General features: G+C 34.5%; 4 protein-coding genes across 4 annotated transcripts in view; all 4 read right to left on the minus strand.

The window, feature by feature from the left end:
* LOC147296083 (beta-glucosidase 13-like) overlaps positions 1-6,511 on the minus strand; it is a 9,909-nt gene extending 3,398 nt beyond the window's left edge. Inside the window, exons 1-12 of the mRNA XM_086230100.1 lie at positions 6,266-6,511; positions 6,038-6,107; positions 4,741-4,799; positions 4,562-4,637; positions 4,351-4,428; positions 4,123-4,210; positions 3,713-3,968; positions 3,287-3,620; positions 3,159-3,190; positions 2,933-3,035; positions 2,695-2,803; positions 2,342-2,506 (exon numbers count right to left, since the gene is read on the minus strand). Of these exons, the coding sequence (XP_086086226.1) occupies positions 2,342-2,506; positions 2,695-2,803; positions 2,933-3,035; positions 3,159-3,190; positions 3,287-3,620; positions 3,713-3,968; positions 4,123-4,210; positions 4,351-4,428; positions 4,562-4,637; positions 4,741-4,799; positions 6,038-6,107; positions 6,266-6,511 (1,616 nt within the window). The remainder of the gene's footprint in view (positions 1-2,341; positions 2,507-2,694; positions 2,804-2,932; positions 3,036-3,158; positions 3,191-3,286; positions 3,621-3,712; positions 3,969-4,122; positions 4,211-4,350; positions 4,429-4,561; positions 4,638-4,740; positions 4,800-6,037; positions 6,108-6,265) is intronic.
* Positions 6,512-8,653: 2,142 nt separating this feature from the next.
* LOC147296084 (beta-glucosidase 12-like) lies at positions 8,654-12,459 on the minus strand. Its single transcript, XM_086235319.1, has 13 exons — positions 12,273-12,459; positions 12,059-12,128; positions 11,303-11,361; positions 11,133-11,208; positions 10,881-10,958; positions 10,670-10,757; positions 10,310-10,565; positions 10,066-10,181; positions 9,667-9,881; positions 9,536-9,567; positions 9,312-9,414; positions 9,106-9,214; positions 8,654-8,996 (listed from the first exon to the last, which is right to left on the minus strand). Exons 1-13 carry the CDS (start codon positions 12,447-12,449, stop codon positions 8,828-8,830), a joined length of 1,548 nt encoding a protein of 515 aa, XP_086091445.1. The 5' UTR covers positions 12,450-12,459; the 3' UTR covers positions 8,654-8,827.
* A 1,066-nt stretch (positions 12,460-13,525) lies between these two features.
* Positions 13,526-17,936, minus strand: LOC147296085 (beta-glucosidase 12-like). Its single transcript, XM_086257453.1, has 13 exons — positions 17,823-17,936; positions 16,923-16,992; positions 16,518-16,576; positions 16,350-16,425; positions 15,961-16,038; positions 15,788-15,875; positions 15,421-15,676; positions 14,670-14,785; positions 14,366-14,583; positions 14,245-14,276; positions 14,030-14,132; positions 13,812-13,920; positions 13,526-13,721 (listed from the first exon to the last, which is right to left on the minus strand). Exons 1-13 carry the CDS (start codon positions 17,934-17,936, stop codon positions 13,526-13,528), a joined length of 1,515 nt encoding a protein of 504 aa, XP_086113579.1.
* A 630-nt stretch (positions 17,937-18,566) lies between these two features.
* LOC147296086 (beta-glucosidase 12-like) lies at positions 18,567-23,857 on the minus strand. The gene is made up of 12 exons (XM_086230099.1): positions 23,656-23,857; positions 23,449-23,518; positions 22,257-22,315; positions 22,061-22,136; positions 21,717-21,794; positions 20,632-20,719; positions 20,123-20,494; positions 19,743-19,960; positions 19,603-19,634; positions 19,295-19,397; positions 19,089-19,197; positions 18,567-18,887 (listed from the first exon to the last, which is right to left on the minus strand). Exons 1-12 carry the CDS (start codon positions 23,836-23,838, stop codon positions 18,713-18,715), a joined length of 1,563 nt encoding a protein of 520 aa, XP_086086225.1. The 5' UTR covers positions 23,839-23,857; the 3' UTR covers positions 18,567-18,712.
* Between the last annotated feature and the right edge of the window lie 3,994 nt (positions 23,858-27,851).

Raw genomic sequence — 27,851 nt, forward strand, 5'->3', positions numbered from 1 at the left:
AGCGAAATTTCGGCCGAAATTTTTCGAAATTTAGTCGAATCCGTGTTAAAATTTCGGAACCCCTAAAAAACGAAATTTTCGGCGAAATTTCGCCGAAAACTTCGAAATTTAAACCCTTGAGCGTAACACGCAATTAAGAAATATTAAAGAAAATCAGCGTTAATCCCTAAGAAAGAATCTGTAATCCACCAGAGAAATGAGAGAAATCTCAAGATTTTTCTGATTGAAAATAATAAAACTGAAACTTACAAACAGCCAAAAGGTTGTTTAAATACGTTCAGAACCCTAGACGTTCGAAATTCAAAACGGAAATAAAAATGGAAATAAAGTGCAATTTAGGAAATTTATTCTAAAACACTAAATTGCTTATTTGAAGTCCTAAACGAAGGAATTTGGCCAAAATAGGCCCTCGATCATCGCCTGTGGCGATGACTTGAATTTGTTCTCGTCGTTCCCTTCGAATCGGTATATCATGGGCCCATTTCTGACACTGGGCCGGGTTGAAGCTTGTTTCTTTTCTTGGGATTCTGGCGGTCGAGTTGTTGCATGAACCGTTCTGCCATTTGTTCTACATCAGTAAACCAAACTAAATGTATAGTAGAAATGTAGAATCGATCTGCACAACCCCAAGCTTTTTTCTTATTTGCAAACAATGCATGACAAATTGACAATTACAATTAATTAGCTACCTTCTCTGTTAGATATATATTTTATTGATACTAAAATTAATTAATTTATAGTAATTTACTACTCGATCATAAAACTCAAAGCAAGCATATTAATGACTGAATGATATATGTCAAATATCTTGAATTGTTGTTGTCAAGTCAGAACTTATTAACTTAAAGATCTTGGTCCCCTACCAAAGATCTTTCAAGGGACCATTCAATGTCATTGATGCAAGAGAAAAGAGTTGGCCAATTCAGGAAACTGACCAAATGAGCAAAATTGAAGAAGTCAAAAAGTAACACCACACCATTTTCCCAATCAGCCAATCTACACCTCTGCAAATGACCAAAGAAAAGAAAATTCAAAATCGAATGGGCTGGGCCCGCCCTCATTTGGGCTAATTGACAACTAGAGGAACTGCAGGGTAAGTAATGATTGAACCCCCAAAGCCCAAAAAGAAGGACGGCAAATGCTCTTCAACAGAAACAGGGCCAGAGCTTTTGGCATTGCTTTTATTAGAAAGGTGATGGTTTGCGGTGAAATTTTGGGTTAGTTGATTATGATATGTTCTATAGCGCGAGGCATTGTAAAAGCAGAGTATCAAACAGAGTTGAGATACATCATGCCAGCGAGGACAATTTTGAAAAGCATTAGTACCAGAAACAAGGAGCAGCCCATTGTTAGACCTATATATACTTATAGCTAGTAATCTGAAAATTGATTGGCATATTGAAGAAATCCCAATTAAGTAGGGGGGGGGGGGGCTATGCACACCACCCTAATCCACTAAGTTGACCACCCCACTTAAATTTTTGCCCCTTTGTGCCCATTTTGCCCCTGCATTAAAAAAAAAAAAAAAACCATCTCCACTTTGGCCGGCCACCCCTCCCCGCCGCTGGCGCAACCCCACCCCCTCCCCACCGCCGGCGCGACCCCACCTCTCCCCTTCGCCGGTCGACCCCACCCCTCCCAGGCGAAGACCCACCCACCCAGGTGAAGACCCACCCACCCAGGCGAAGACCCGATCGGCCCAGGCGAAGACCCGACGACCCCTCGCCGGCGATCTTCCTTTTCCGGCAGAGTTGAGACGCCGGACCACTTGGGTTTTGTTCCCCAGGTCACGGCGAGTCCAACGGTGGTCTTCCCTTGTTCATCCGACCACCGTGCGCGGCTAATCGACGTCGTGACCCGATCGGCCCTTCGTCGGCGATCTTCCTTTTCCGGCGAAGTTGAGACGCCGGACCACTTGGGTTTTGTTCCCCAGGTCACGGCGAGTCCAACGGTGGTCTTCCCTTGTTCATCCGACCACCGTGCGCGGCTAATCGACGTCGTGAAGCTCCGCGGCGGCGAGGAGAGGTGGCCGGCCAAAATTGGAGAAATGGTTTTTTTTTTTAATGCAGGGGCAAAATGGGCACAAAGGGGTAAAAATTTAAGTGGGGTGGTCAACTTAGTGGATTAGGGTGGTGTGAATAGCCCCCCCCCCCCCCCCCCCATTAAGTACACCTCCAATTAATGCAGTGGTACTCTATCCAAGGCATTTTAGGACAAGAGGAAAGGTACTCCACAAACACTTAGTTTGATTAATCTATCTATATATAGAAACATTCACACTATAAACACACATATATTGTGTGACACACACATATATCTATTGCTACGAATCTCTTAGCACTTTTTAAGAAAATTCTTGAACCAGTGTGCTGAGAGTTTAGGATATCTTTTCAGCCCATCTTTATAATCAATATAGTTGATGCCGAATCGAACAGTGTAACCTAAAGTCCATTCGAAATTGTCCAATAATGACCATGCAAAGTACCCCTTCACATTGACACCATCTCTGTATGTACAAAAAAAATAAAAGGTCAGGTATAATATATTACACATTAGTCGATCATGTACCAGCGTACAATTATTTTTTATTATATTGTTGATCATATTATTTATGAAAGAGTGAACTGCACATGAGATGTGATTAACAATTTGATCAATAAATATAATATATGAAAAAAACAAACAAACACTGACTTGATGGCTGCTTGAAGGTAATATAGATGACGGAAGTGATAGTCAATTCTTTGATTGTCAATAAGGGCTTCCTCAAGCCTTAAATTGGGATCATTAAACTCATCAACGCCTACAATACAAGAGGAAATCAATGTTTAGCTTCTGTTTGACATCTATAAAAACAATTTCTCAGATGAATCTAAGAAACAAAGCCACATATTCTATATATGAATCCTCCTAAAACTTAATTGATTATTACCATTCTCTGTGATGTAAATAAGTGGATTATGATATTTTTCCTTTGTGTAGAGCAAAACATCTCTAATGCCCCTCGGATAAACATAGAGGCCCTCTGAAGCAGCCTACAACATCATTTCAAGTTGTGTTAACTTTATATATACCTCAAAAGGAAAGGACTTGACTTACTAATTAGGAATTAAAAGGAAATTAATAATGAGGTGATTATATATCATTTTGATACACACCTTAGGACCAATTGGGATTCCATTGCGCAGGGCTGTCAAAACAAGAAGAGAACCAAAAGGTGTTGTTCCTTGTTAGCCATCTCTGTGATAAATGAGGTCAGAAACATAATTATAATCAACATACATACGTGTAATAGGAGCACGAGAGTCTGTGATGTAGCTTGCATTTCCAGCACTTAGCTCTGGTGCATCGGATGCATAATTGGAAGTGTAATAGTTCAATCCGATAAAATCAAATGACCCTTTTAGCAACTTGGACTGTTTTTTGTTGAACTTAGGCAATCTGTCTCCAACAAGAGATCTCATGCTCTGTGGGTAGTCACCATTTGTCAAGGGGTCCATATACCATCCAAGTGTAAAATCCAGGGCTCTCAGTGCTGCATCTTTGTCTTTCTTTGCATCAGAAAGTGGCAACACCCACAGAGACACCAACGTTATTCCTATCAATCCTTTTTGAGATGCCTGCAACGACATAATTTTAAATATAAGCACAAAAATTAACATGCATTAGAGAATGCTATTCCCATATATGTGACAATGCAGCGCGTGCAGACCTGATAGTGTTGCTTATATAACTTAACGGCAGCTGCATGAGCAAGGAGCTGGTAATGTGTCACCAAATATGGCTCCGTTGCTGAATCTCCACCAGTGCAGTTGAGTTTTTGCCAATCTGAACACCGTCCCGGTGCCAACATCCCTAGTGCATAACCAGCCACACTTAAGGCTATTGGCTCATTGAACGTGATCCAGTGCTTCACTCGATCACCAAATTCTTTAAAACAAAGCTCTGTATAATCTCTAAAATGTTTCCTGCACATATATAATAATGTTAAACTTGAAATATAAAAGGTGAATATTATTTTCAAGTGCCTTTTTTTAAAATTCCAATTACAAGTGTAAAACAGACCGTGTTAAGGGATAAAGTAAGAGGATGCATGCATACAATAAAGTGTAATTCACTTACACAATAAGGGGACTAAGGAAGCCACCATACTCATCTTCTAAGGCTTGGGGAAGATCCCAGTGGAAGAGCGTGACAAAGGGTTTTATACCTGCATTAATTCAATGTATAATTAATTCATTATCAGAAAGTTGTAATTTAAAGTACCAATTAGCATTTTTAATTTTTGAGTGGTGCCCGATGAATCGATGATGATATAAGATAAAATTAATTAATGAAATAGGAAATTACCATTGGCAAGGAGTTCATTGATGAGGTTGTTGTAGTACTGGACCCCTTCCTTGTTCACACCCCCACTTAGTTTCCCATCTAAAATAAATAGGGTTTAGTAACAAATAGTCAAAATTAATATCAACTCAGTAATAAATTCCATCGCATTGGTCCCACCAGAAAGATAAATTTGATAGCCTTGAACATGATAGATGCTTGTGATCAAACTTACTTGGAAGCACTCTGGACCATGAGATAGAAAATCTATAAGCATCCAAACCCATTTCCTTCATAATCCCCACATCTTCCTGTATATAATATAATAGAGTATAATTAGGAACCAGTTCAGGATGACGTCGTTTTGTAATGTCTTATAATATATGCTCGATTTGTAGTCCGTATAGTCTGTACCTTATAGCGGTGATATTGATCTACTGCAACATCTCCATTGCTTCCATCTTTTACCTTACCTGAAATTCACCATAAGAATTTAAGATATTATATTAAGAATAAAAAGAAAATTAAATTAATGTACAACTTTATTATTGGGCTATTAATTCAATTACAATATTCCTCATGGCTAGCTATAATATGGCTTCTAAACTTTATAGGATTGTTTTTGTGCTGATCTTAGCATCTCCAACCCAGGTCAATTTGAAGATTCTGTTTCTAAAGGCCCAAAAGAGGCCAAGAATGCATAGTTACAATTGGGTGTTAAAATGGATCAGATCCATATTTTGATCCAAATATGGGTCAACATTATTCATATTGGAGCTCCCATTGCAAGACCCGATGAAGAGTGGGTAGCCCACCGCCCACGTGATGAACCAGCAGGCCACGTGCAGAAAATAAGAATCAACGGTCCAAATTTTTTTAAAAATTGATCGTGGCAGAATTATAAAATGTAGAGTACTAAAATGTTTTACTTTTAAATTTCTGAATATAATATGTTGCATTTTAATTATAAAAAAGGTAAAGTTACTTTGTTCCACGTGGGAAGGGTTTGGCCTTTTCTTAGACAGATCATAGAATACACTATCATCTCTATATGCATGCAATTCATTTTAAATATGCATGCAATTCCAATATGTGTTCTGTCGGCATCCAAGGTAAAGTACACTAAGCTAGCTACTCCCTGGACGGCTCTTTTTAAAATTAATTATACCTTGGCAACATTAACATTAATCAATCAATGTTGCTAGTATCATATAATTGGACAAAGTTTCATATATGAAGAGCAAAATTTAAAGAATTGTGAGGAACAATATGTAATAACTATTTAATTGAATTTTATAATTATTAAGATTTAATAATTTATTCAACGATTGAGTGCAATAAGTGTTTAATAATGCTCAAATTTTGTTGTTTAGGAGAGTAGTATTGTATAATCGAAGTATATCAAATAGCTCATTACAAAAAAACCAAGTATAGAAAATAGCTAGCTAGTTAACCAAGTAAAGCTATTATTTTAGTCATATTTCTCTTCCAATAATTGGAAGAGACCCAAATTCGAATCCTGTTTGTCCCATGTAGATATAGATATAGTTAATTAACCATTAAGTAAATATTAATTAATGTTTAATTACTCCTTTACGAGAAACTGAAAATTTACTAATTGATCCTTTATTCAGTTCCTTTGGGTTGTGCGCATGTAATTAAGCCATTAACTTTGAGTTAAGGAAAAAGACAAAATTGGAAAAATGCAGACCTGGATATTTATGGGTGTAACTATCCCAAATACTTGGTCCTCTACCACCTTCATTTGCAGCACCTTCATACTGAGATTAATATTACATTAATTAGCAAGCAGGGGCACAATATATATACATGAAATTAGATATAACATCTCAGAAGTCGATCAGAAGTAAGCTTGAAAATTAAATATTAATCGAGTTAATTGGGAGTGGTACTTATAATGAGCTAATTAATTAATTACCTGATAAGCTGCTGATGCTGTCCCAAATGTGAAACCTGTTGGAAAACTGGTCCGGTTGAGGAAAGCAGTGTCATATAGACCACTACTACTACTCAGACTTACACTGGCACTTGCCCTAGCAGCAGGTGTAGTTGTAAGTATTGATGATAATGATGATACACTACTCACTAAAGAGGCATGAAGAAGAATTTCTATGAGGCCTATTATAACCATAATTAGGAGAGTGCCTTTGGATTTGGATGCCATCACTGATTCTAATTGGTACTAATTTATGTAATTAGCTATGCGTAATCAGCTCTACCCTGCCGGGCCTGCAGATTTATAGACATGATTAAGCACATGCTGATGATGATGAGAGCAATATAATAAAATTTAGTAAAGGCATGGGAAAAGACACATCATTAACACATTTAAAAAATGACATACATACGTACGTCTAATAAATAAAAATTAGTATAAAATCTGAATAGGTACGACAGGAAGATCGAGTTGTACACAAGTTTGATGATGGAATCTTGTTATAAATTAATAAGGAGATGGTGAATTGGTTTCGATATATACTGTGTTGGTGTGCGGTGATTTTGTGGGTTAAATAGTTGGCTATGATATTTCTATGCGCGAGGCATTGTAAAAGCAGCAGCTCCAGCTAGCACCATAATTATTAATTACTGGCCTGCATATGCTTTCAAGCCTTCAACGTACGTACCATACATTCAAACAAATTCATTAGCTCAAAGTGGAATCATGGACGGCAAGTTACGAATCATCGTGCCGGTGGCCGGCACCTTTGGGGTACCCCATCATATATATATATAATATATTTAATTTAACAATTCATAATTAATTAGCCCAATCATTCAAACTCAATTTTAATTTCAACATTTCACAGAAATATTTCTCCCTTTGTAGATAGGGATAGATCGAGCTAATTAATTAATATCCCTTTCATAAAGAATTTGTCCATAACTCTGAGTTTTGTAGCAGTTTGAAGAGCTAGTAATCTTCACCATCCCAATCTGGTTTGATTCTTACATGTGATTGTATTCAGAATTAATTTTGGGATTCTTATGAAATTTTGCAACCTGGTTTTTGGTTCTTACTACTTCAAAAAATGCGATGCCTTATGGCTAGCTGTTTTGTCACTCGGTTTTGGTTGTAAGATGTGTTTGTAATGATTGAACCCACAAAGCCTAAAATAAAAAAGGAAAACAAATGCTCTTCGTCAGAAACATGGATTTCAGAAAATTAATTGGATTTGTAAATATCAATTTAAGTTATTGGTTAGTCCCAAATGATGATGGAGGATGGATGATATATTGGTTAGTCCCAAGTTATTGGTTAATGTGCTTGTTAATTGGAGATGATATATGGACTTGTACGTATATATTGTGTGACACACATATATATGTCTTAGTATTTTTTGAGAAAATTTTTGAACCAGCCTGCTGAGATCAGCTTTGGGTATATATCTTTTCAGCCCATCTTTATAATCAACATAGTTGAAAGTTCAAACCAAACCGAAGAGTATAACCGTGAGTACTCCACTCAAAGTTGTCCAGCAATGACCATGGAAAGTACCCTTTCACACTGCTACTCCTGATCACTAAAGAGCCATAAAGGAATTTCTATGAGGCCTAATATAAGCATATATGCGTGCTAATTAGTAGAGAAGCTTTGGATTTGGATGCCATATATAATTGGTACGTACGTTTTGCTACTAATTTGGCTACATATGCGTACGTAATCAGCTCTACCCTGAAGGCATATATTTATTCTACCAGTCTACTGCCACAATATTCATGCATGCTGTCAATAGCTATAGTGAGAATACCTGGCAGGGGCGTATCCTAGATAATTAATGCTAATTCATTACCCATAAATTATGTTTATGCTCGTTTTGCTTTATTTTTTATCTAGGGTGTCTTGATTGGGGACTCTAATAATTCGATCTACTTTTTGATTTTTCAATGTAGATTTTTGTAGATAGGGATAGAGCTAATTACTGGTGTAGATTTTGTTAGTTAAGACGGATTTTCCATAAGTGTAGATCTTATCATATCAATTCTTGCACTACAAATGCGCATTTAATTAGGTAATGCATCACAAAGTTGACAGGACAACTCTGATCGATAACCGGGTTGATTGAAACAAAAAACATGAATTTCGTTTGCATGTCATGTCTTTTCATTTCACTCCACACAAAATTAATAGATAGATTACCATTGGAAATTATAATTTACAGACAAGTGGGACAAAACATGAAGTCCGTAAATTAAGATCCTGGCCTTGCTATCTTTAGGACAACTGATCATGTTGTCACAAATTTGCAATATTTGTATGGTGATTTTTTCAGACAATAATTTAAGTACAATATATTGGCAATTCATAAGTTCTTAAGGAAACATTTTATTTATTCATTTTAATTATACAGAAAGTACAGTTCCTTTTATTGAAATGAAACAACGTACATGTAAATACATAAGAAATTATTTGCTTCTCGATTGGTTATTGATTGGGTGCGGTCCATGGAGAATTTATGTTTAATTAGAACCCGAAATGTCTTCACTTGCTAAGAAAATTCTTGAACCAGTGTGCTGAGAGTTTAGGGTATCTTTTCAGTCCATCATTGTAATCCACATAATTGATGCCAAACCGAACACTATAACCCATATTCCATTCAAAGTTGTCTAACAACGACCATGCAAAGTATCCCTTCACATTAACTCCATCCCTGCTCAAAAATAGAAGTCAAATATTAATTAATTGTATCACTAAAAATTAATTATATTTATATGATCAAGAGGTGAGAAGGAAAACTGCTTTTGTTAATAAGCACTTACTTGATCGCTGTATGAAGAAAATACAGATGGTGATAGTAAAAGTCAATTCTGTGATTGTCTACAAGGGCTTCTTCTAGTGATAATTTGGGATCATTGTGCTCATCCATTCCTACAATACGTACATTAAGAGATCTATAATTAGTTTCACATAAATAAATGATAATAAGTAGATGAAAATGACATTATTAAAATAATTAATTAATTACCATTTTCAGTGATATAAATAAGTGGATTATGATACTTTGTCTTTGTGTAAAGCAATAGTTCTCGAAATCCACTTGGATAAACATAGAGCCAATCCGAAGCAGCCTGCAAACATCATTTAATTAAGAAATTAAGGGAACAATATATTAACTCAATTATGCACATTATATAATTAATATGCTCAAGCTAGAGGGTTTGATATATAATTAACATATATGGCACACACCTTTGGACCTATGGGAACACCATTACGCTCACCTGTCACATGGTCAAGGCCTTGTTAGAAAGTCATACATACATATATTAGCTTAAACTTGTGGATTAATTAATTAATAGTATTTGTACAATTGTACTCACTTGAAAGAATAGCGAGAGCATCTGTCAAGTAGCTTCCAAGTGCATTAGGATGAGGTTGATGGGCTGCATAGTTACCTGTGTAGTAATTTAATCCGAGAAAATCAAATGAACCTTTTACCATCTCCGATTCCTCTTTTGAGAATTTGGGTAATCGATCACCAATAAGAGATCGCATGATGTGTGGATAGTCACCATTCGTCAACGGGTCCATATACCTACAAACAAATCCAATAAAATATTTAACGATTTATGGAAACAATGTGTGTTGGATGAAATGTCTCAAAAAAAATAAAATAGACAGTTTGTTGTATTTTTTTTCCTTACGGAGAATTTTTCTTTTAGATTCGATCACCACAAAAAGTAACACATCATGAGTTTTTATTTTGTTAGCGTACATACCATCCAAACATAAAATCCAAAGCTCGTTGTGCAGCATCTTTATGTTGCTTTGCTTCGGATAATGGCACAAACCAATGTGACAGTATCGTAATCCCTATCTTGCCCTTTTGTGAAGCCTACACATATATGTTCAACATTCCATTATTTGAGTTGTATTAATTCAAAATTTAAATCCATTAATTTTCCACAAAAAAAATAATTAAATCACTGAATTAATGGTGACTTAGAGTTTTTCCTACAACACCTGATACTTGTGTCTGTACAATTTTACAGCAGCTGCATGAGCTAGAAGCTGGTAGTGTGACGCCAAATATGGCTCTGTCCCTGAATCCCCACCAGTGCAATTTTTTTGCTGCCAATCAGAACATCGGCCTGGTGCAAAAGACCCCTCTGCATAGCCACCCTTACTGTAGCTCCATGGCTCATTTAATGTGATCCAGTGCTTAACTCTATCACCAAATTCCTTAAAGCACAGCTCTGCATAGTCTTGAAAATGGTTCCTGCATATTAATAATAATTAAAAAAACCCCTCAATATTTGGAACTTTTTATAATTGGCAATAATAATAATTTAAAGTATTTTTTATTTTGTTAATTTTACTTACACAATGTGAGGGCTTAAGAAACCATCGTATTCATCTTCCAAGGCTTGGGGAAGATCCCAATGAAAAAGTGTGACAAAGGGCTTTAGACCTGCATTTAACCATAGTAATATTAATATATATATATGTAACAAAATACAAATGAACGACATTAAGAAATGATGTATTTTTTGACACTTGATCATTAGTGTGATAGTAATCATATATTAATTACCCTTGGCTAGAAGCTCGTTGATGAGGTTGTTGTAATATTTGATTCCTTCCTTGTTCACACCCCCACTTAGCTTTCCATCTGATCAATAATGATAATATTAATTCAATCCAATGGTTAAAAGAAACTTGGGTCCACCAACAAAAAGTGATTCCAACGACTTAATTGGTGGCCCATCTATTGTGTACGATTGCTAATAGTTCCTGAGATTGATATAATTATTAATTTATTAGATATACGGATCATGGTCTTTACCTGGTAACAATCTAGACCAAGAGATTGAGAATCTGTAAGCATCAAAACCCATATCCTTCATAATCCCAATATCTTCCTATAACAAAACATAATTAGAAGAACCCAATATATAATTAGAAGAAAGTCACACCAGATAAAAAACCAAAAGAAAAAAAAAAAAAAAAAAAAACCTTATAGCGATGATATGCATCAATAGCCACATCTGCATTGCTGCCGTCCTTTATCCTATCTGTTTTTTTTTTTTTTTTTCCAACAAAACAAAACATAACATCAATGATTAAATAAATGTAATAAGAACACATATAAGTGGAATCAGATTGTAAATAATATTTCATTGACAGAAAACCCACTCAATAGACCTCACTTATGTTAAAAAACATATGGTCCTTCTGTTTTATCAAAAAATAAACATGTGGTCCGGATCGATCAGTAAATATTATACAAATAAATTTCTATTTTTTATCGACACATACATCATTTAATTCTATAAAGTAAAATTGACATTGACAATCAATTTATGCCATCCTTTTTGCGATTTGTCAATTTCCACAGCCGTGTTGTTCTCACCAACGTCGATCGACAACAATACATATAAACGGCTTATCCTTAGTTTAATTTGGACTGTTTTTTTTTATTTTAGAACAATTTTAAGGATGTTGAGCAAAAATAAACAACAATTTTTATGGAAGCGATTTAGACTGTTAACCGAAAGTCTGAAATTGAATAGATGGCAACCAATTAAGATCAGTCAAATTTTTGTTTTTTCTTGTTTTTTGAATCTAGCTATTAGAGAGAGTGCCATGCACATGGTCCATGTACCATGTTCTTAAAAGAAAATATATGTCAAGCTTAAAACTATATATGATCAGGTGGGGGAATTAACATTGCATTTGATGCAATCGAATTAACATTGATAAAGAAGAGACCTGGATAGTTGTGAGTGTAATTATCCCATATACTTGGTCCTCTGCCACCTTCTTTTGCACCACCTTCATACTAAAATCACAAGCACACATGTATGCATAATTAAAAATAATGATCCACATCTGCAAATTAACCTTCAAATGAAGAAATTGAAGGCTTTGAATTCTAATTCAAGTGTGAAATTAAGACCCCTAGTTTCCGTGCGTACGTATGTACCTGGTAAGCGGCTGAAGCTGTCCCGAAAATGAAACCCTCCGGGAAACTGCTCCGGTTGAGGAAAGCAGTACTAGTAGTGTCATTATGGCTTGGTTTGAGATTAGCTCTACTACTTGTCACTGCAAACCCAAGAACTAGAAGGCCTAAGAGAAGAGTGTCTACTTGGAACATTGCCATATTTAACTGCTGATGTTGTTTTTCTAGGCTCTACTACACAATGTGGCCTTTATATAGTAATTGTGGACAAAATATGACAAAAAATAAACAGTGGTGAAGAAGAAAATGGGTTCACGGCAGAGTAAATATATTGACTGTTCGTATAGTGGACTTGGAATACATGTCATGTCAGAATGCTCCTCGGAAGTAATTTCCTGCAGCTAAACATGTTAAACATTATCTGAATTTATTGAAGTCCATGTCAGTATGTCACACATGAAGCAGTACTAGAATTTAGCAGCATGAATTGTTCTTGTTCGTGGACCATTATAACTATATGAGGATCACGTTATGCGCATGCATGCACCTAGAAATGTCCAATATTGCAAGTACGTACTGGCATGGCCGCATGGGAAAATCGATCTTATCTGATTTGAAAATAAAGGGATTCAGGGGAGTTCCTTGTGTTTCCAGAACACCTTTTGTGATTTGTGGTGAGAATTGCCTACGTCTCGAATCTAGATAAGCATCCCGACGTGTTTAACTTCGATGCGGTTGACTACTTATTAATCACGGCATATATATGCATATATGGTCAAATTTGATGGTTTAACACCAATATATTGTCAACTAGCTTGTGTGTTCAACTGTGAAATATTATCCACAATTTAATTAAAGGAAGACGTGTCAAATATTCAAGGGAAAGTTTGTGGCATGATCTGATCTTTTTTTTTTTTTAATTCATTTATTTTTTGAGTCCTATGAGATTATATCGTATTACAAACAGTATTTGAAGAAAAGAGAGTGATTTTGTTGTTTCAGGACTCATCCAATTCTTCATAAATTTAAGCCGAATGTATCATGCATGTCCCTGCTTATAATTCTCTTAAATTAATTGTGGGCATATTTTCCATTTGAGTTACATGACTAGACCAACATTATGGAAGCAATAAAGGCAGATAATTTTGGTTGATCCCCAGGCCCAAGGCCCAAAACAACAAAAACGAACACATTACATAACGGACTGGCTCTACAAAGCCTAGTCTGGTCCTCAACAAGAAAGCAGGTGCTTATATTGATTTGGAGAGAATTTATGTTTAAATAGAAGCCGACATGTGTTGTGTTTCCTTAGCAAGAAAATTCTTGAACCAGCTTGCTGAGAGTTTAGGGTGTCTTTTGAGCCCATTTTTGTAATCCACATAGTTGATGCCAAACCTAGAAGTGTAACCCATATTCCATTCAAAGTTGTCAAACAATGACCATGCAAAATATCCCTTCACGTTAACTCCATCTCTGCCACAATATTATAGAGAATCATATATGTAAGCGAAATTATCAATCAAGAATTAAGTGAAGAAATTATTGTTTTTGTCAAGCACACACTTGATCGCGTTATGAAGTTGGCGGAGATGGCGATGATAAAAGTCAATTCTTTTATCATCAATAAGGGCTTCCTCAAGCGATAATTTGGCATCATTATACTCATCAAGTCCTACATTACAAGAGGACATGTTTAATTAGTTTTTGAAAATAATTAATAATGAACAAAAATAGCATTGAACCATTCATTCTAGTATTAAGCTGATTAATTAATTACGTACCATTTTCAGTGATGTAAATAATTGGATCATGATACTTTGTCTTCGTGTAAAGCAATAGTTCTCGCAATCCTCTTGGATAAACATAGAGCCAATCCGAAGCAGCCTGCAAGTGTTTTAAGAGCCACGATGCAACATCACGAGGCTAAACTCAATTAGGCAAATTAATCATAATTGAAGGGGTCGGGGTTTGATTAATTAATTAATATGGTACACACCTTTTCACCAATGGGTTTACCATTATGCAGACCTGCCACAACATATAAACATGGTCAAGGGCCTCAAGGCCTCGTTAATTAATATATGGGTAGCTTCAACTTGTGAATTAATTTTACTCACCTGAATAATTAGCCAGAGGATCTGTAAAGTAGCTTTCTCCAGCTGCCTTAGAATCAGGTGCATAGGCTGCATAATAAGCTGTGTAGTAATTCAATCCAATAAAGTCAAATGAACCTTTTAGCATCTCCGATTGCTCTCTACTGAACTTGGGTAATCGATTTTTAACAAGTGATCGCATGCTCTGCGGATAATCACCATGTGTTAAGGGGTCCATATACCTACAAGAATCAAAGCTCATAATCAAGTCCAAACATATATAATTAACGCCCTTAATTCAGTTATTTTTTTATTGATTAGTACATACCACCCATACATAAAATCCAATTCTCGATAGGCAGCATCTTCATCGTGCTTGGCTTCAGAGATAGGCACAAACCAATGTGACAGTAACGTTATTCCTATTATACCCTTTTGCGATGACTGTGCACATTTGAGTAGTAATAATATTAATTCAAATAAACATATATTTCATATGACCCAAAAAATTAGTATCTGAATTCAAACAATAGTTGATTAATAGAAAAAAAAAATTTAAATCATTCAATTTGTATATATATATATATAGTAATGGATTAGATTGAGATATGATTCTTTGTTGATATTCTTTTCTATGCTGGTGTTGTGCTTATATTGAGCTAAAGCAATATCATTTTGAAATTTAGGATAAAGTAGTTTGAGTTTCAAGTTTATATATAAGTAATATTTGTATTACAAATATAATAAAAAAAAGGGTTAAATACAAAAAAAGTTCACGAATTTTACACTGATTTTCAATTTAGTCCATTAATTATAAAAAAGTGTCAATTTGATCCACGAATTTTTCAAGTTGTACCAAACCAGTACAAATGTTAACTTTCGTCCTAAAATTAACGGAATTGGTCACATAAAAATGTGATCACTTACTATACATATGACAATTTTCCGTTAAAGTTCATAGACCATTTTTATATTAAACCCTAAAAAAAAATAGCACCCAACGCGGTTTTGATCATAAACATTATATAAGCTCCAAAAAAGTTAGTAGAGAATTTAGAGAGAAGTTGAATTTTGTGTACCTGATACTTGTTTCTGTACAATTTTACAGCGGCGGCATGAGCTAGAAGCTGGTGGTGTGACGCCAAATATGGCTCGGTCCCTGAATCCCCGGCAGTGCAATTTAATCTTTGCCAATTAGAACAACGGCCTGGAGCAAACGACCCATCTGCATAACCACCCCTGCTGTAGCTCCATGGCTCATTCAATGTGATCCACTGCTTAATTCTATCACCAAATTCCTTAAAGCAGAGGTCCGCATAGTCCTCAAAATGGTTCCTTTAAAAAAATTCAATATTTACAATTTTTTTATTTTGTAATTAAAGACCATAATAATAATAATAATAATAATTCAAAATATCAGACGATTATTAATTAATTTTCACTTACACAATGTCAGGACTTAAGAAACCACCGTATTCATCTTCCAAAACTTGTGGAGTATCCCAATGAAAGAGTGTGACAAAGGGCTTTAGACCTGCATATGTTTCACATTAATTAATTAATTAATAATAGATATTATGTATAGATAACAATTCATGCAAATCAACATTAATCATTACCATTAGCTAGAAGCTCGTCGATGAGGTTGTTATAATATTTGATTCCTTCCTTGTTCACACCCCCACTTAGCTTTCCATCTGAGCAATATGATTCAATTTGATTTTTGTAAAAAAACAAAATGTGATAATAGTAATTAATTACAGGTAGAGATCTCATGTCTCCAAACTCCTCTGTCATTCCCTATCCCTTCTCACATATTTTGAAAAAAAAAAAAAATTTTTTTTAGCATAACAAGAATTAAGAAAAGGCCTCCAATTACATAAAATTTGTTGGGTCCATCAATAAAAATGTGATTCCATTCAGTTGGCCCATCTATTATGTATGATAAGGTAATATTATATATGAGATTGATGTAATTATTAGATATATTGATAGATCATGATCTTACTTGGTAACAATCTTGACCATGAGATTGAGAATCTGTAAGCATCAAAACCCATTTCCTTCATAATCCCAATATCTTCCTGAAACAAAATATATTTAGAAAAACCCAATCAAAATAGTACCATATATAATTAGAAGAAAGTCATATCAGAAAAAAAGCAAAAAAAAAAACCTCATAGCGATGATATGAATCAATAGCCACATCTGCATTGCTGCCGTCCTTTATCTTATCTGTTTTTTCCCATCAAATCACATGCATCAATATAATAAGAATAACAGAGCATAAGAGGAATCTTCTTAATTTTTTTTTGTTTGTATAATTTCTTGATGAATTTTTTTAATAAATATATATAATTTAAAATGTCTCCTTAACGATATCATTTTTGTATGAGTATTTGGTTAAATACCACATTTTTAAATCATTCATTGAAGTGAATGTCACCCCACTTCTAACTTGTTCTTCAAACTTTTCACATAAATATATATATACATATATATACATACATATATATATCTCTTTTTCTAAGTGATCATGAGTACTTGATAAGAATCGGAGGACAGGAAGAAAAGAAATGACCTGGATACTCATGCGTGAATGTATCCCATACACTTGGTCCTCTACCACCTTCTTTTGCAGCACCTTCATACTAAAATCACACAATGAACACATATACATAAAATTAAATCAGGCTCCACACCTCTCCAACCTTCCAAACTAAGAAATTGAAGCCTAAATATTGGACATAAACATAAAATTGGTACCAAAAATATCAATAGAAGTCAGTAAACTAATTATTGATTTAGTGGTAGTTCAATCTTTCCACTTTGTTGGATGAAGTTTCAAATTTGAATCTCCCCTTCACCAGAGTTGTAGATGGGGAGAGCCAGGTGAGGCGACCGCCTCGGCCCCCAACTATTTATGGCCCCAAAATTGTCATACCCTTTATATATTGTATTAAATACAATTAATTTTATAAACACTATATTTAAGTTTCAAGCTAAGAAAAAAAAAAGCCCCATTTCAAAAAGGCCCATCCATTATGAAACAAAAAAAGACTCATCTATTTAGAAGAAAAAAAAACTCATTTACCCAATTCAAAGTTGAAGTTGATCAAATCTTAACTTCTGTCAACTATGTCACAAAAAATATTGAATGAATTAGCTATGTTATCCATTGAAAAGAACATGATATAAAAACTTGATTATGTAAGCTTAATTAGTACTAGTTTTGCAAAAATGTGAGACGAGTAATGTTTGACTGATTTTTTTTATGCAATTACAAATAATTTTTTGTTACATTTTATTTGCTGTTTGGTTATATTAAAACCTTAATTTTGAATTAGATAATGGCTTTCAACTTTCTAGGAGTATTTACTATTGGAGAGTAAAAATTGAATGTACGTTGAGGGTGGAGGGCCCAACTTTTATGGTTCGCCTCGGGTGACCCCTAGCTAGTCCACATAGGTGACGTAAGTACCTGGTAAGCCGATGAAGCTGTCCCAAAAATAAAACCTGCCGGAAAACTACTCCGGTCGAGGGAACTAGTACTACTACTACTTTTCACTGCATACCCAAGAACAAGTAATAACATGAGGCCAAAGACCGGAGAGTGCCTGTTGCTTGGAGTGCCATAATAATTGATCATGATTTTCGATCGTTTAATTTCTAGACGTACTTCACTAATTTGGCTTTTATATAGTGTGGAAAAAAATGACAAAAAATAAGTTGAATGGGTCAACTTAAATGTAGCCTAAGGGCCCGTTTGTACAGCAGATTTTCACGGTAAACTTGTTCAACTTCCACGCTTGACTTGGTGCATATATATCCATGTAATATGCTTGGTCAAATTGGATGCTTTAACACACCAATGGATACCTAAATATATGAAAGGATCAAAGAACTATGTGGAAGTTTTGTGTGATCTACTCTTATTTTCTTGATATATTTCCTTCTATTTTTTCTTTTTTGTATAGTGCTAGCTAAAATATTTTATCTTATTATAAACAAATGATCAAGAAAATAGATTTTATGGACTTAATTTGTGGCTTAATTACTTGTATCATAGATTTTATACAAGAGAAATTCGACCTATTGAGACCCGGCCACCACAATTGCTCAATATACAAAACTCTACACACGTACTGTAATGAAATAAAGGCAGAGCAATTAGTACTGCAAGGCAGCTTTCACGTGTTATTAATTAGCATCTATCAATAAGGAATTTGATCACTCAACAGACATTTTATTTTTGCTCATACACAATTATGATTCACATTATTTAAGAGGAAGTTAAAAGTGAAATCATCATCTGCTTAGAATATTTAGCTATATATTACAATAACAAGTAGTGTTATCCATCGGATTTGTTCAGTAGTACTTGTTGAGAAAACTTTTGAACCAGTGGGCTGAAAGTTTTGGGTACCTTTTCAGCCCATTTTTGTAATCCACATAGTTGATACCAAAACGAACAGTGTAACCCGAAGCCCATTCAAAATTGTCTAGCAATGACCATGGGAAGTACCCCTTCACCTTAACCCCATCTCTGTACAAGAAAAAAGAGAGAGGGGGAATTAAGGCACTAATATCATCTATGAAATAATTAACCAAAATGTAAGAAGATTAACCCATATTAGGTTCACACTTGACTGCATGTATTGTTCAGATTCGCAGTATGAAAATATATGTACTTGTGAGACTGTCTAACATGAGAATTGCTCTTGATGTAAAATTATGAAATACTTACTTGATTGCTTTTTGAAGGTAATAGAGATGGCGGTAGTAGTAGTCAACTCTCTGGGTGTCATTAAGGGCTTGCTCAAGTGATAATTTGGGATCATTCAACTCATCAATGCCTACCAATATGTATCATATATGAGTACTATAATGTAATTAATTAAATGAGTGAAACATTGAAGATGCAATTCATTAATTTGGCTTAAAAATAATTACCATTCTCGGTAATGTAAATGATTGGATCATGATACTTGCTCTTTGTGTAGAGCAAAAGATCTCGAATTCCTCTTGGATAAACATATAGCCAAGCTGAAGCACCCTGCAATATCATTTGAACACTATTACTCTAAGCTTAGCTTCAAAGAGCAATTAGAGAGAAAAGATGGTTGATTAATCTAATATGCATGCAATATTAGGGTAAAAATTTAATTAAAATAATTAATTGTTGACCCACATCGTATTAACTTAAGCTTGTGATAAGAAAAAGAAAAGTAAGTACTGTAAATATCAAATTTGTTGCGTACCTTTGGACCAATGGGGACCCCATTAAGCTCAGCTGCCACAACATAAATATATGAATATCAAAATCTAACTTATAATTTAATTATAAGAAATTAAATTATAATAGCAAAAATACGTAATTAAGTTCTGAATTTGTACGGACTTGTTTGATTAGAGCGAGCATCAGTCAAGTAGCTTGCATTTACAGAGTTATGCTGAGGTGCATAGGCTGCATAGTAAGTTGTGTAGTAATTCAATCCAAGAAAATCAAATGACCCGATTAGCAACTTGGATTGCTCTTTTGTGAATTTGGGTAATCGGTTTCCAACCAGAGATCGCATGCTGCGTGGATAGTCGCCATTTGTCAACGGATCCAAAAACCTACATTAAAAAAACATGAAAATTTCAAATATAAGCAAATTAGTATACGTACATGTCATCTAAAATATTGTATGGTCAACATTAAAAATACGACAACTTAAGATATCAAATAAATAATGAACCGAGTTAAAAATTAGAACAGAGAATTGAGTTAATCCTTACCATCCAAACATAAAATCCAAAGATCGTAATGCAGCATTTTTATGGTGCTTTGCCTCGGAAACTGGAATAAACCAGTGTGACACTAGCGTTATCCCTATCACACCTTTTTGAGATGCTTGATATTTGTCTTTGTACAATTTTACGGCAGCTGCATGAGAAAGGAGTAGGTGGTGTGCCACCAAATATGGTTCATTAGCCGAATTACCGCCGGTGCAGTTTAACTGCTGCCAAGCAGAACACCGTCCCGGTGCCAACGACCCGGCGGCATAACCACCATTACAGTAGGTCCATGGCTCATTCAACGTGATCCAATACTTTACCCGATCACCAAATTCCTTATAACAAAGCTCTGCAAAGTCTCGAAAATGATTGCTGCATACGTGCACATAAAGTGTTTGGAAAATAATTAGAAATAAATGGCATATATATATACTAAGTTCAAAACGTATATATATGGTAGTGTTTGATTCAATGATCAACAGAGAATGCAACTTAATTTGTTCTCTTACACAATGTGGGGGCTTAAGAAACCACCATATTCGTCTTCTAAAGTTTGGGGAAGATCCCAGTGGAAGAGTGTCACAAATGGCTTTAGACCTGCATTTATAAGGAATAGAAAAAAGTTGATTAATTGATGTTTAACTTATGGGTGTATGCATATATACAGTAATGATATGTTAAATTATGAATTTGGACCACCAATTAAAATAAAATTTAACTTGGTTAATTTAACAATATAAACATTTTATGAAAATACACTTATTAATTCATGATAGAATTAGAGCATTCAACCCAAAACTAATTAGCAATGGGTGGAGAGGCCCAAAACTTATAAGCACATATGTTAAGCTCTAGTTTTCCGATGTGGGACATTGCTCCACATTACTCTCAACACGCCCCCGCACGTGTGGCGATATTTTGAGCTTTACACGTGAACAAATTGTATTGGGTGACGTGAGAGCACGTGTGGCCGTTGGGCCTTACACGCGGATAACCAAGCTCTGATACCATGATAGAATCAGAACATCCAACCCAAAACCAATTGGCAATGGGTGGAGAGGCCCAAGACTTATAAGCACATATGTTAAGCTCTAGTTTTCCGATGTGGGACATTGCTCCACATTACTCTCAACACGTGAACAAATTGTAAGTTTTCCGATGTGAGACATTGCTCCACATTACTCTCAACACGCCCCCGCACGTGTGGCCTTATTTTGAGCCTTACACGTGAACAAATTGTATTGGGTGACGTACGTGGGAGCACGTGTGGCCGTTAGGCCTTACACGCGGATAACCTGGCTCTGATACCATGATAGAATTAGAGCATCCAACCCAAAACCAATTGGCAATGGGTGGAGAGGCCCAAGACTTATAAGGACATATGCTAAGCCTTAGTTTAGAGTCACCACGTGTTGAGAGTAATGTGGAGCAATGTCCCACATCGGAAAACTAGAGCTTAACATATGTGCTTATAAATCTTGGGCCTCTCCACCCATTGCCAATTAATTTAGAGTTGGATACTTTAAATCTATCAATTCACACACACACATATATATATATATATATATATATGATTGAAGGTGTGGGATATGACCATTGTGTAGGAGTTCATCGATGAGATTGTTGTAGTACTTGATTCCTTCCTTGTTCACGCCCCCACTGAGCTTTCCATCTAATAATTAGAACAGAACAAGGTAAATAAGTAAATATCAACTTAATGTGTTGTAAATTAAAAAGAATGATGGAGAAGATTATAATTAAACTATATATTCTCTTGGCTTTGAATTTGGCTTAAATTTTAATTCGGTTCAATTTCAATGCTGAACTCTTTTTACTTTTTCAAATGAAGCAATATGATCCATTCATCCACCACAATATATATATATATATAACGCATTACCATTGATGACAAAATCTTGGTTACATTGATGAACTTACTTGGTAACACTCTAGACCATGAGATAGAGAACCTATAAGCATCCAACCCCATATTCTTCATTATCCCCACATCTTCCTGAAAATATAAAACAAAAAATATTATAAGAAATTAAGAACCTAAAAATTAAGGTATAGGTACTATTTGTCATTTTTTTTTCTTTTTCTTTTTTAATAATGTGATCAAAGTCAATTGAACCTTATAGCGGTGATATTCATCATTGGCCACATTTCCATTGCTGCCATCCGTGATCCTTTCTGCAATTAAATATAATTTTTTTTGTAATTTTAATTATTTAGAACATAAAGGCGATTATCATATAAACTAATTAATTTGGGTCTCTCAAAAAGACGTATAGATCCTTTATCCTTTGTAAATGAAGGCGTCCTCTTCTTTTAGTTCATTTTTATTTTTGTATTTATTTGCAATTAGAAGTAAATTCATGAAAGGCATGCATATATACAGAACAAACCCACCGGAGAAATGTTGAGCAAATGAGCAACATTAATTTTTTCGGTTCTTTGGGTTTGAGCAGCACTCACATATACCTAACCCCCCCCCCCCCCCAGAACATACCATATATCTAATTAAATTATTAACAAGCTTAACCAAAACCATCTAGGATCTCATACAATAATTTCTCTTACTATTGTGTTAAGAAAAAAAAAAAAGTGATATAATAGTATTCTCTCCCCTAATTTTGAGATGTCTCAAATAATCAAATTCAAATTTTCCTTATCAATTAAACGAAAAAAAATAAGATCCTTTTTTTTCTTTTAATTTGATAAGGGAAATTTGATTAGACATAATTATAAAACGATTTCCATATAATTAATGATTAAATTCCTGTATAACGCATTCTTAATTCTTAACGGACATAATTATTTTAATGTAATAATATATATTAATATATATATAATAAATTTAACGGGCGGCCAGAGTTTGAATTCTGAATGCTGATCACTTTGTGTTCGGATCCAGACGTCCCTTGGAGATCTTGCCTCTATATATACACATCTAGCTACAGGCCCACAGCTGAAAGCCATTATATAAAGTGATTTGGAGATTCGGAGAAAGATAGAAAGAGCAACCGACATGAGAGTATGAGACAGAGAACGTTAATTAGAAAAGAAGGAAAATAAATGGCCAAAACAAAAAGGAAGGAAAATAATTAATTAATCAGTCAGTCGACTCAGTCTGAAAATTTGCAACGATAAATGTAGCTTTTTGCTTCGACCAAAAAAAGATGTAGCTTTTTGCTGGGTGATAATACCACTAGCAGTACCAGCTTAATTTGTCTCCCATTTACGTCTAATCAACTGATATATTAATAATTTGATTAGAAAGCTAGAAAGAGAAGAAAAAGTTTAAGGTATAGGGATACACGCACCTGGATGTTTGTGGGTGTAGGTATCCCATATGCTTGGTCCTCTGCCACCCTCATTTGCAGCACCTTCATACTGAGATCAAATTTACACATGCATGCATTCTTAATTAATTGGTAATACATTGAATTAAGAAATTAAAGTCTAATTAAATATATGATTAAAATACAAAATAAGGGTTAATTAGTAATTAAGACCCACATAGGACTGACCTGGTAAGATGATGAAGCTGTCCCAAATATGAAACCTGCTGGGAAACTGGACCTGTTGAGGAAAGCAGTGTCATATTGAGTGGGAGTAATATTATTGGCTTTGGCATTTGGCAATGCAAAGCCAAGTAGGAGCAGCTGGAATATGCCTAACACCAGAGACCACGACCCTTGCATGACTGCCATTACTTCTCTCTTAATTAGCTATGCTTTGCTCTGCCTGCCTTGGCGTTTATATAAGGGCCGGATTAAAGGTACTACACATGAGATCAATAAATAAATAAATAATTAATTAATTAATAGGAAACATGGATATATACAGATAATTAATAATTAAATAAGACTAGTCTCTAGATAGATAAGAGTATAAGACATATATGCACATTTGCAATATTATTTTATAAATAAATAAGTAAATACCAGGTAAGTTAAAAAAAGTCAAGACACATGCAGTATAGCGCGTTGGACCATCGGTTGTTTATATATATCATCATTAAAGCTAATTAAAATATTGGATACAATTAATTCATCCCGGGTTAATCTATATATGTTCCTAGATAAATGCCAAATGTAGCACATTAAAATGATGATGATGATCGATATGCAAAATCTGAATCTCAGTCACGTCTATTATATAGGAATTCATTTTCATCGGCTGAAAGCCTGAAAGTAAATTAATCATTTTTTAACCAAAAGCTTTGATAAGCTGAGTCGGATAAATAAATAAATAAATATATATATATACAGGCTCCTTCTGTTGAGGTATACCTCAACTTATTTATGTTGAGGTATGACCTTGTTGGGGCCCACACGAGTCATTTTGTGGCGATCCGAACCGTTCGCAAGGATCATTTTCATTGATAGATCATCCTTGCAAAATATTAATCAAATCCGAAATCATTTGTCTTCTAACTTTGATAAAACAAATGAACGGTTTTATCGAAAATATTTGGTTCGTCCATTTATTTGATCAAAGTTAGATAGGCAAATGATTTCCGATTTGACTAATTTTTTGCAAGGATGATCTATCAATGGAGATGTAAAAAATGAATGGTTCGGATTGACACAAAACGACTCGTGTGGGCCCCAAGAGGGTATACCTCAACATAAATAAGTTAAGGTATACCTCAATAGAAGGAGCCTGTATATATATATATATATAATGATGGAACTTTCGACGAAATAAGAGTCATAAGACTTTCGACCAAATAAAAAAATATATATATACTGATGGGACTGTTCTAATAATATTTCTTCATAACACGATAAAAAAAAAATATTTTAAAATTATCATAAGAAAAAGAAATTTTGAAATTTTGATATCGTACACTATCATTCTTAAGACTACAGCAATATCTGATAGGGATCACATGACTCTGCCATTTAGCAATTAACATGTAGGGTCAGGAAAACATGTGGGGTAACTATTTACTTCTATACCAATTATTTTGAAAGGTTCGTAATGAAACTTTCGGACACTATCATTCTTAAGACTGCAGCATATATATCATAGGGATCACATGCAGGATCCGGCTATCTGCCTTTCAAGACTATATACTGTTAGGTACATTTCAATGATGAACAATGTTTGGGTCTTTATATTTGAGGATGAATTTTGTTCTTAAAACTAATTAAATGAGTCCAGAATAGAGTTCATCATCTCAATTATCTCTTCTCTCTCATGATGAACTCATTTAATTAAAGGAGGCCACATTAAGCAATCCAATGGTTAGAGGAGACTACATCAGCTTATTTAATATTTTAATAAAAATATACAATTTCTATGTTAAACTCTCTTAATTAACATTTACATAAAAAAATAAAAATAAAAAAAATAAAAAATAAAAACCTCTATGTTTAGCATTACGTTGAAACAAACCCATCTTTTTGTTCTTTAGCTTTGAGAAGAAGCTATCTTGATCAATCTTTTTCACCCCTACATCAATCTCTATGCTTTTACCTTCATTGCATCTAAAACCATTTTCTCCATCTTTCTTATGTCGATGTTAGATTTGGTATTGTGAAAGCCATTCAATGAATTAATTGTATTCAACATTTGCTATAAGTCTTTTGTAGTTTTAATACAGTTTATTGAGTCTTGTTCTTGAATTTCTTTTTTTAAAGTTAAAAATATTCAGTTTGGAGTAAAATAACTCTGGTTCCGTTCCGTGCATGTTCAAAAAGCCACCAAATTAAGGTTTCTCTTTTCTTAAAGAAATTAAAAAAATAAAAAGATTATGGCCAGACGAAAGCCTGAAAAACCAAAACTCATAAATTTCCCACATAGGGAATTACTAAACCACATAAGACAAATCAAAGCAGAAAAGTCCCAAAGGAGTGTATTGTGGCTAGAGTACTGATTGGCATCCCCAGGACCCCAACTACTCTCACCTAAAGATGAAGAAGGTTTTTTTTTTTTTACCAAAAAGATGAAGAAGTTTATTTGGGTTAAAAAGTATAAAGTGGAGAACGACTAGTTTGGAAGTTTTTATTTTTTTTCGTAAAGGCATTAAATCTTGAAATGCAGAGAAGCTGGATCCGGGATCACATATGACAGTATTGATAGAATTAGAGCATCCAACCCAAAACCAATTGGCAATGGGTGGAGAGGCCCAAGACTTATAAGCACATATATTAAACTCTAGTTTTCCGATGTGGGACATTGCTCCACATTACTCTCAACACGCCCCCGCACGTGTGGCGATATTTTGAGCCTTACACGTGAACAAATTGTATTGGGTGACGTGGGAGCACGTGTGGCCGTTGGGCCTTACACGCGGATAACCAAGCTCTGATACCATGATAGAATTAGAGCATCCAACCCAAAACCAATTGGCAATGGGTGGAGAGGCCCAAGACTTATAAGCACATATGTTAAACTATAGTTTTCCGATGTGGGACATTGCTCCACATTACTCTCAACAAGTATGACAGTGGCCGGTGAGGAAAACATGTATGTTAACTATTTAGTATTTTTAGTATTTACTTCTCTACCAATTATTTTCAAAGCTGCATATCTACCCCACATGAAACTTATCATTATTATAATATGATTTATGATGATAAAATTATTGTGAGAAAAGGGAAAAAGACAATTTCCCTGTGGGGCCATATGAAAAGTAAAAGTTTGGTACAGAAAATTAATCTCATCTTGATTTCAAAATGATTTTGAGTTCCTTGATCGAGTTTATCTTAATGTTCTGGATTCTAGACGAATGATTCTTCCATGTATGCTATAGACTTGTTCAACGAAATATTATCATCCAATTTTCACAATACTTTTGAAATTTCGTTTAACTTGATGTTTTCTGTCATTAAAATTGACGGATTTGATAAAATGAACTTAATTGCTATTGTAATAGAAGTATGGTGCCAAAATTATTAAAATTAAAAAAACACAGACAAAAGTGAAAATATTGTCAAAATACAAGAACAAAAAATAACATTTGGCGTTAAAGTTACGTACTTTGAAAACCTTTTTTGTTCCCATTTAGTCTATACATAAATGTTTGGATGATTACTAAGTGTTAACAAGCATCCTAGAGAAGGTTTGTGTAACAGCGGAGAGAAAAATAGAGAAGAAGAGAGGAGAGAGAGAAAGAGAGGTAGGTGAGAAATAGAGAGAGGGATACCAATTGTGGTATCCCGGACATGTAAGTCCCTCCCTCAGCATCCAAACATTTTTGCATCTAGCTGGTCTTAATTTTATAGTCATTGTTTAATTAAATATATAATATATGGGTCAAATAATCTTTTTGATTTTGTTATCCTATATATATATATATTTATATATATGACTGTGCAAATGCTTATAAAATTATCCGAAAAGACCTTGTTGTTGAAGTACATATATATTTCTTTATTAAATAAGGTACAAAGCAAGTTATATATAATGAGCCCAGTGCAAACGTGCGACGTCGACTATTTGGTATGCAAAATTTCTCTGCACCGAACGCTCGAATTTAGTTTATTTACCTTTATATTATGATTTAGCAAGTTTAAAATTTTAGAGTTCTTAATATAATATCTTTATAAACATCATTCTATATTCTAATTTATAAACATCATTCTATATTCTAAAAAAGAATGAGGTGAATCTATATCCACGTATACCCTCAAAATCATGTGAAGAACATTACTCGATGACACGCATATTCGCTTATTAATTGTGTGCTGAATTGTCAGTATAAATGGAGCGC

Source organism: Dryas octopetala, chromosome 1 (genome assembly GCF_963921425.1).
Source record: "Dryas octopetala chromosome 1, drDryOcto1.1, whole genome shotgun sequence".
Taxonomy (NCBI): domain Eukaryota; kingdom Viridiplantae; phylum Streptophyta; class Magnoliopsida; order Rosales; family Rosaceae; genus Dryas; species Dryas octopetala.

Excerpts from the sequence above, each read along its gene's own strand:
- LOC147296084 (XM_086235319.1), bottom strand. The coding sequence starts at position 12,449 with ATGGCAATGTTCCAAGTAGACACTCTTCTCTTAGGCCTTCTAGTTCTT. Across the intron at positions 11,362-12,058 it reads TTACACTCACAACTATCCAG|ATAGGATAAAGGACGGCAGC; the intron begins GTCTCTTCTTTA and ends AAAAAAAAACAG. Across the intron at positions 10,182-10,309 it reads TGTACAGACACAAGTATCAG|GCTTCACAAAAGGGCAAGAT; the intron begins GTGTTGTAGGAA and ends ATATATGTGTAG.
- LOC147296085 (XM_086257453.1), bottom strand. The coding sequence starts at position 17,936 with ATGTTATTACTTGTTCTTGGGTATGCAGTGAAAAGTAGTAGTAGTACT. Across the intron at positions 16,993-17,822 it reads CAGCTTCATCGGCTTACCAG|TATGAAGGTGCTGCAAAAGA; the intron begins GTACTTACGTCA and ends GTGTGATTTTAG. Across the intron at positions 16,577-16,922 it reads ATTCACGCATGAGTATCCAG|ATAAGATAAAGGACGGCAGC; the intron begins GTCATTTCTTTT and ends GGGAAAAAACAG.
- LOC147296086 (XM_086230099.1), bottom strand. The coding sequence starts at position 23,838 with ATGGCAGTCATGCAAGGGTCGTGGTCTCTGGTGTTAGGCATATTCCAG. Across the intron at positions 23,519-23,655 it reads CAGCTTCATCATCTTACCAG|TATGAAGGTGCTGCAAATGA; the intron begins GTCAGTCCTATG and ends ATTTGATCTCAG. Across the intron at positions 18,888-19,088 it reads TACCTTCAAAAAGCAATCAA|AGATGGGGTTAAGGTGAAGG; the intron begins GTAAGTATTTCA and ends TTTCTTGTACAG.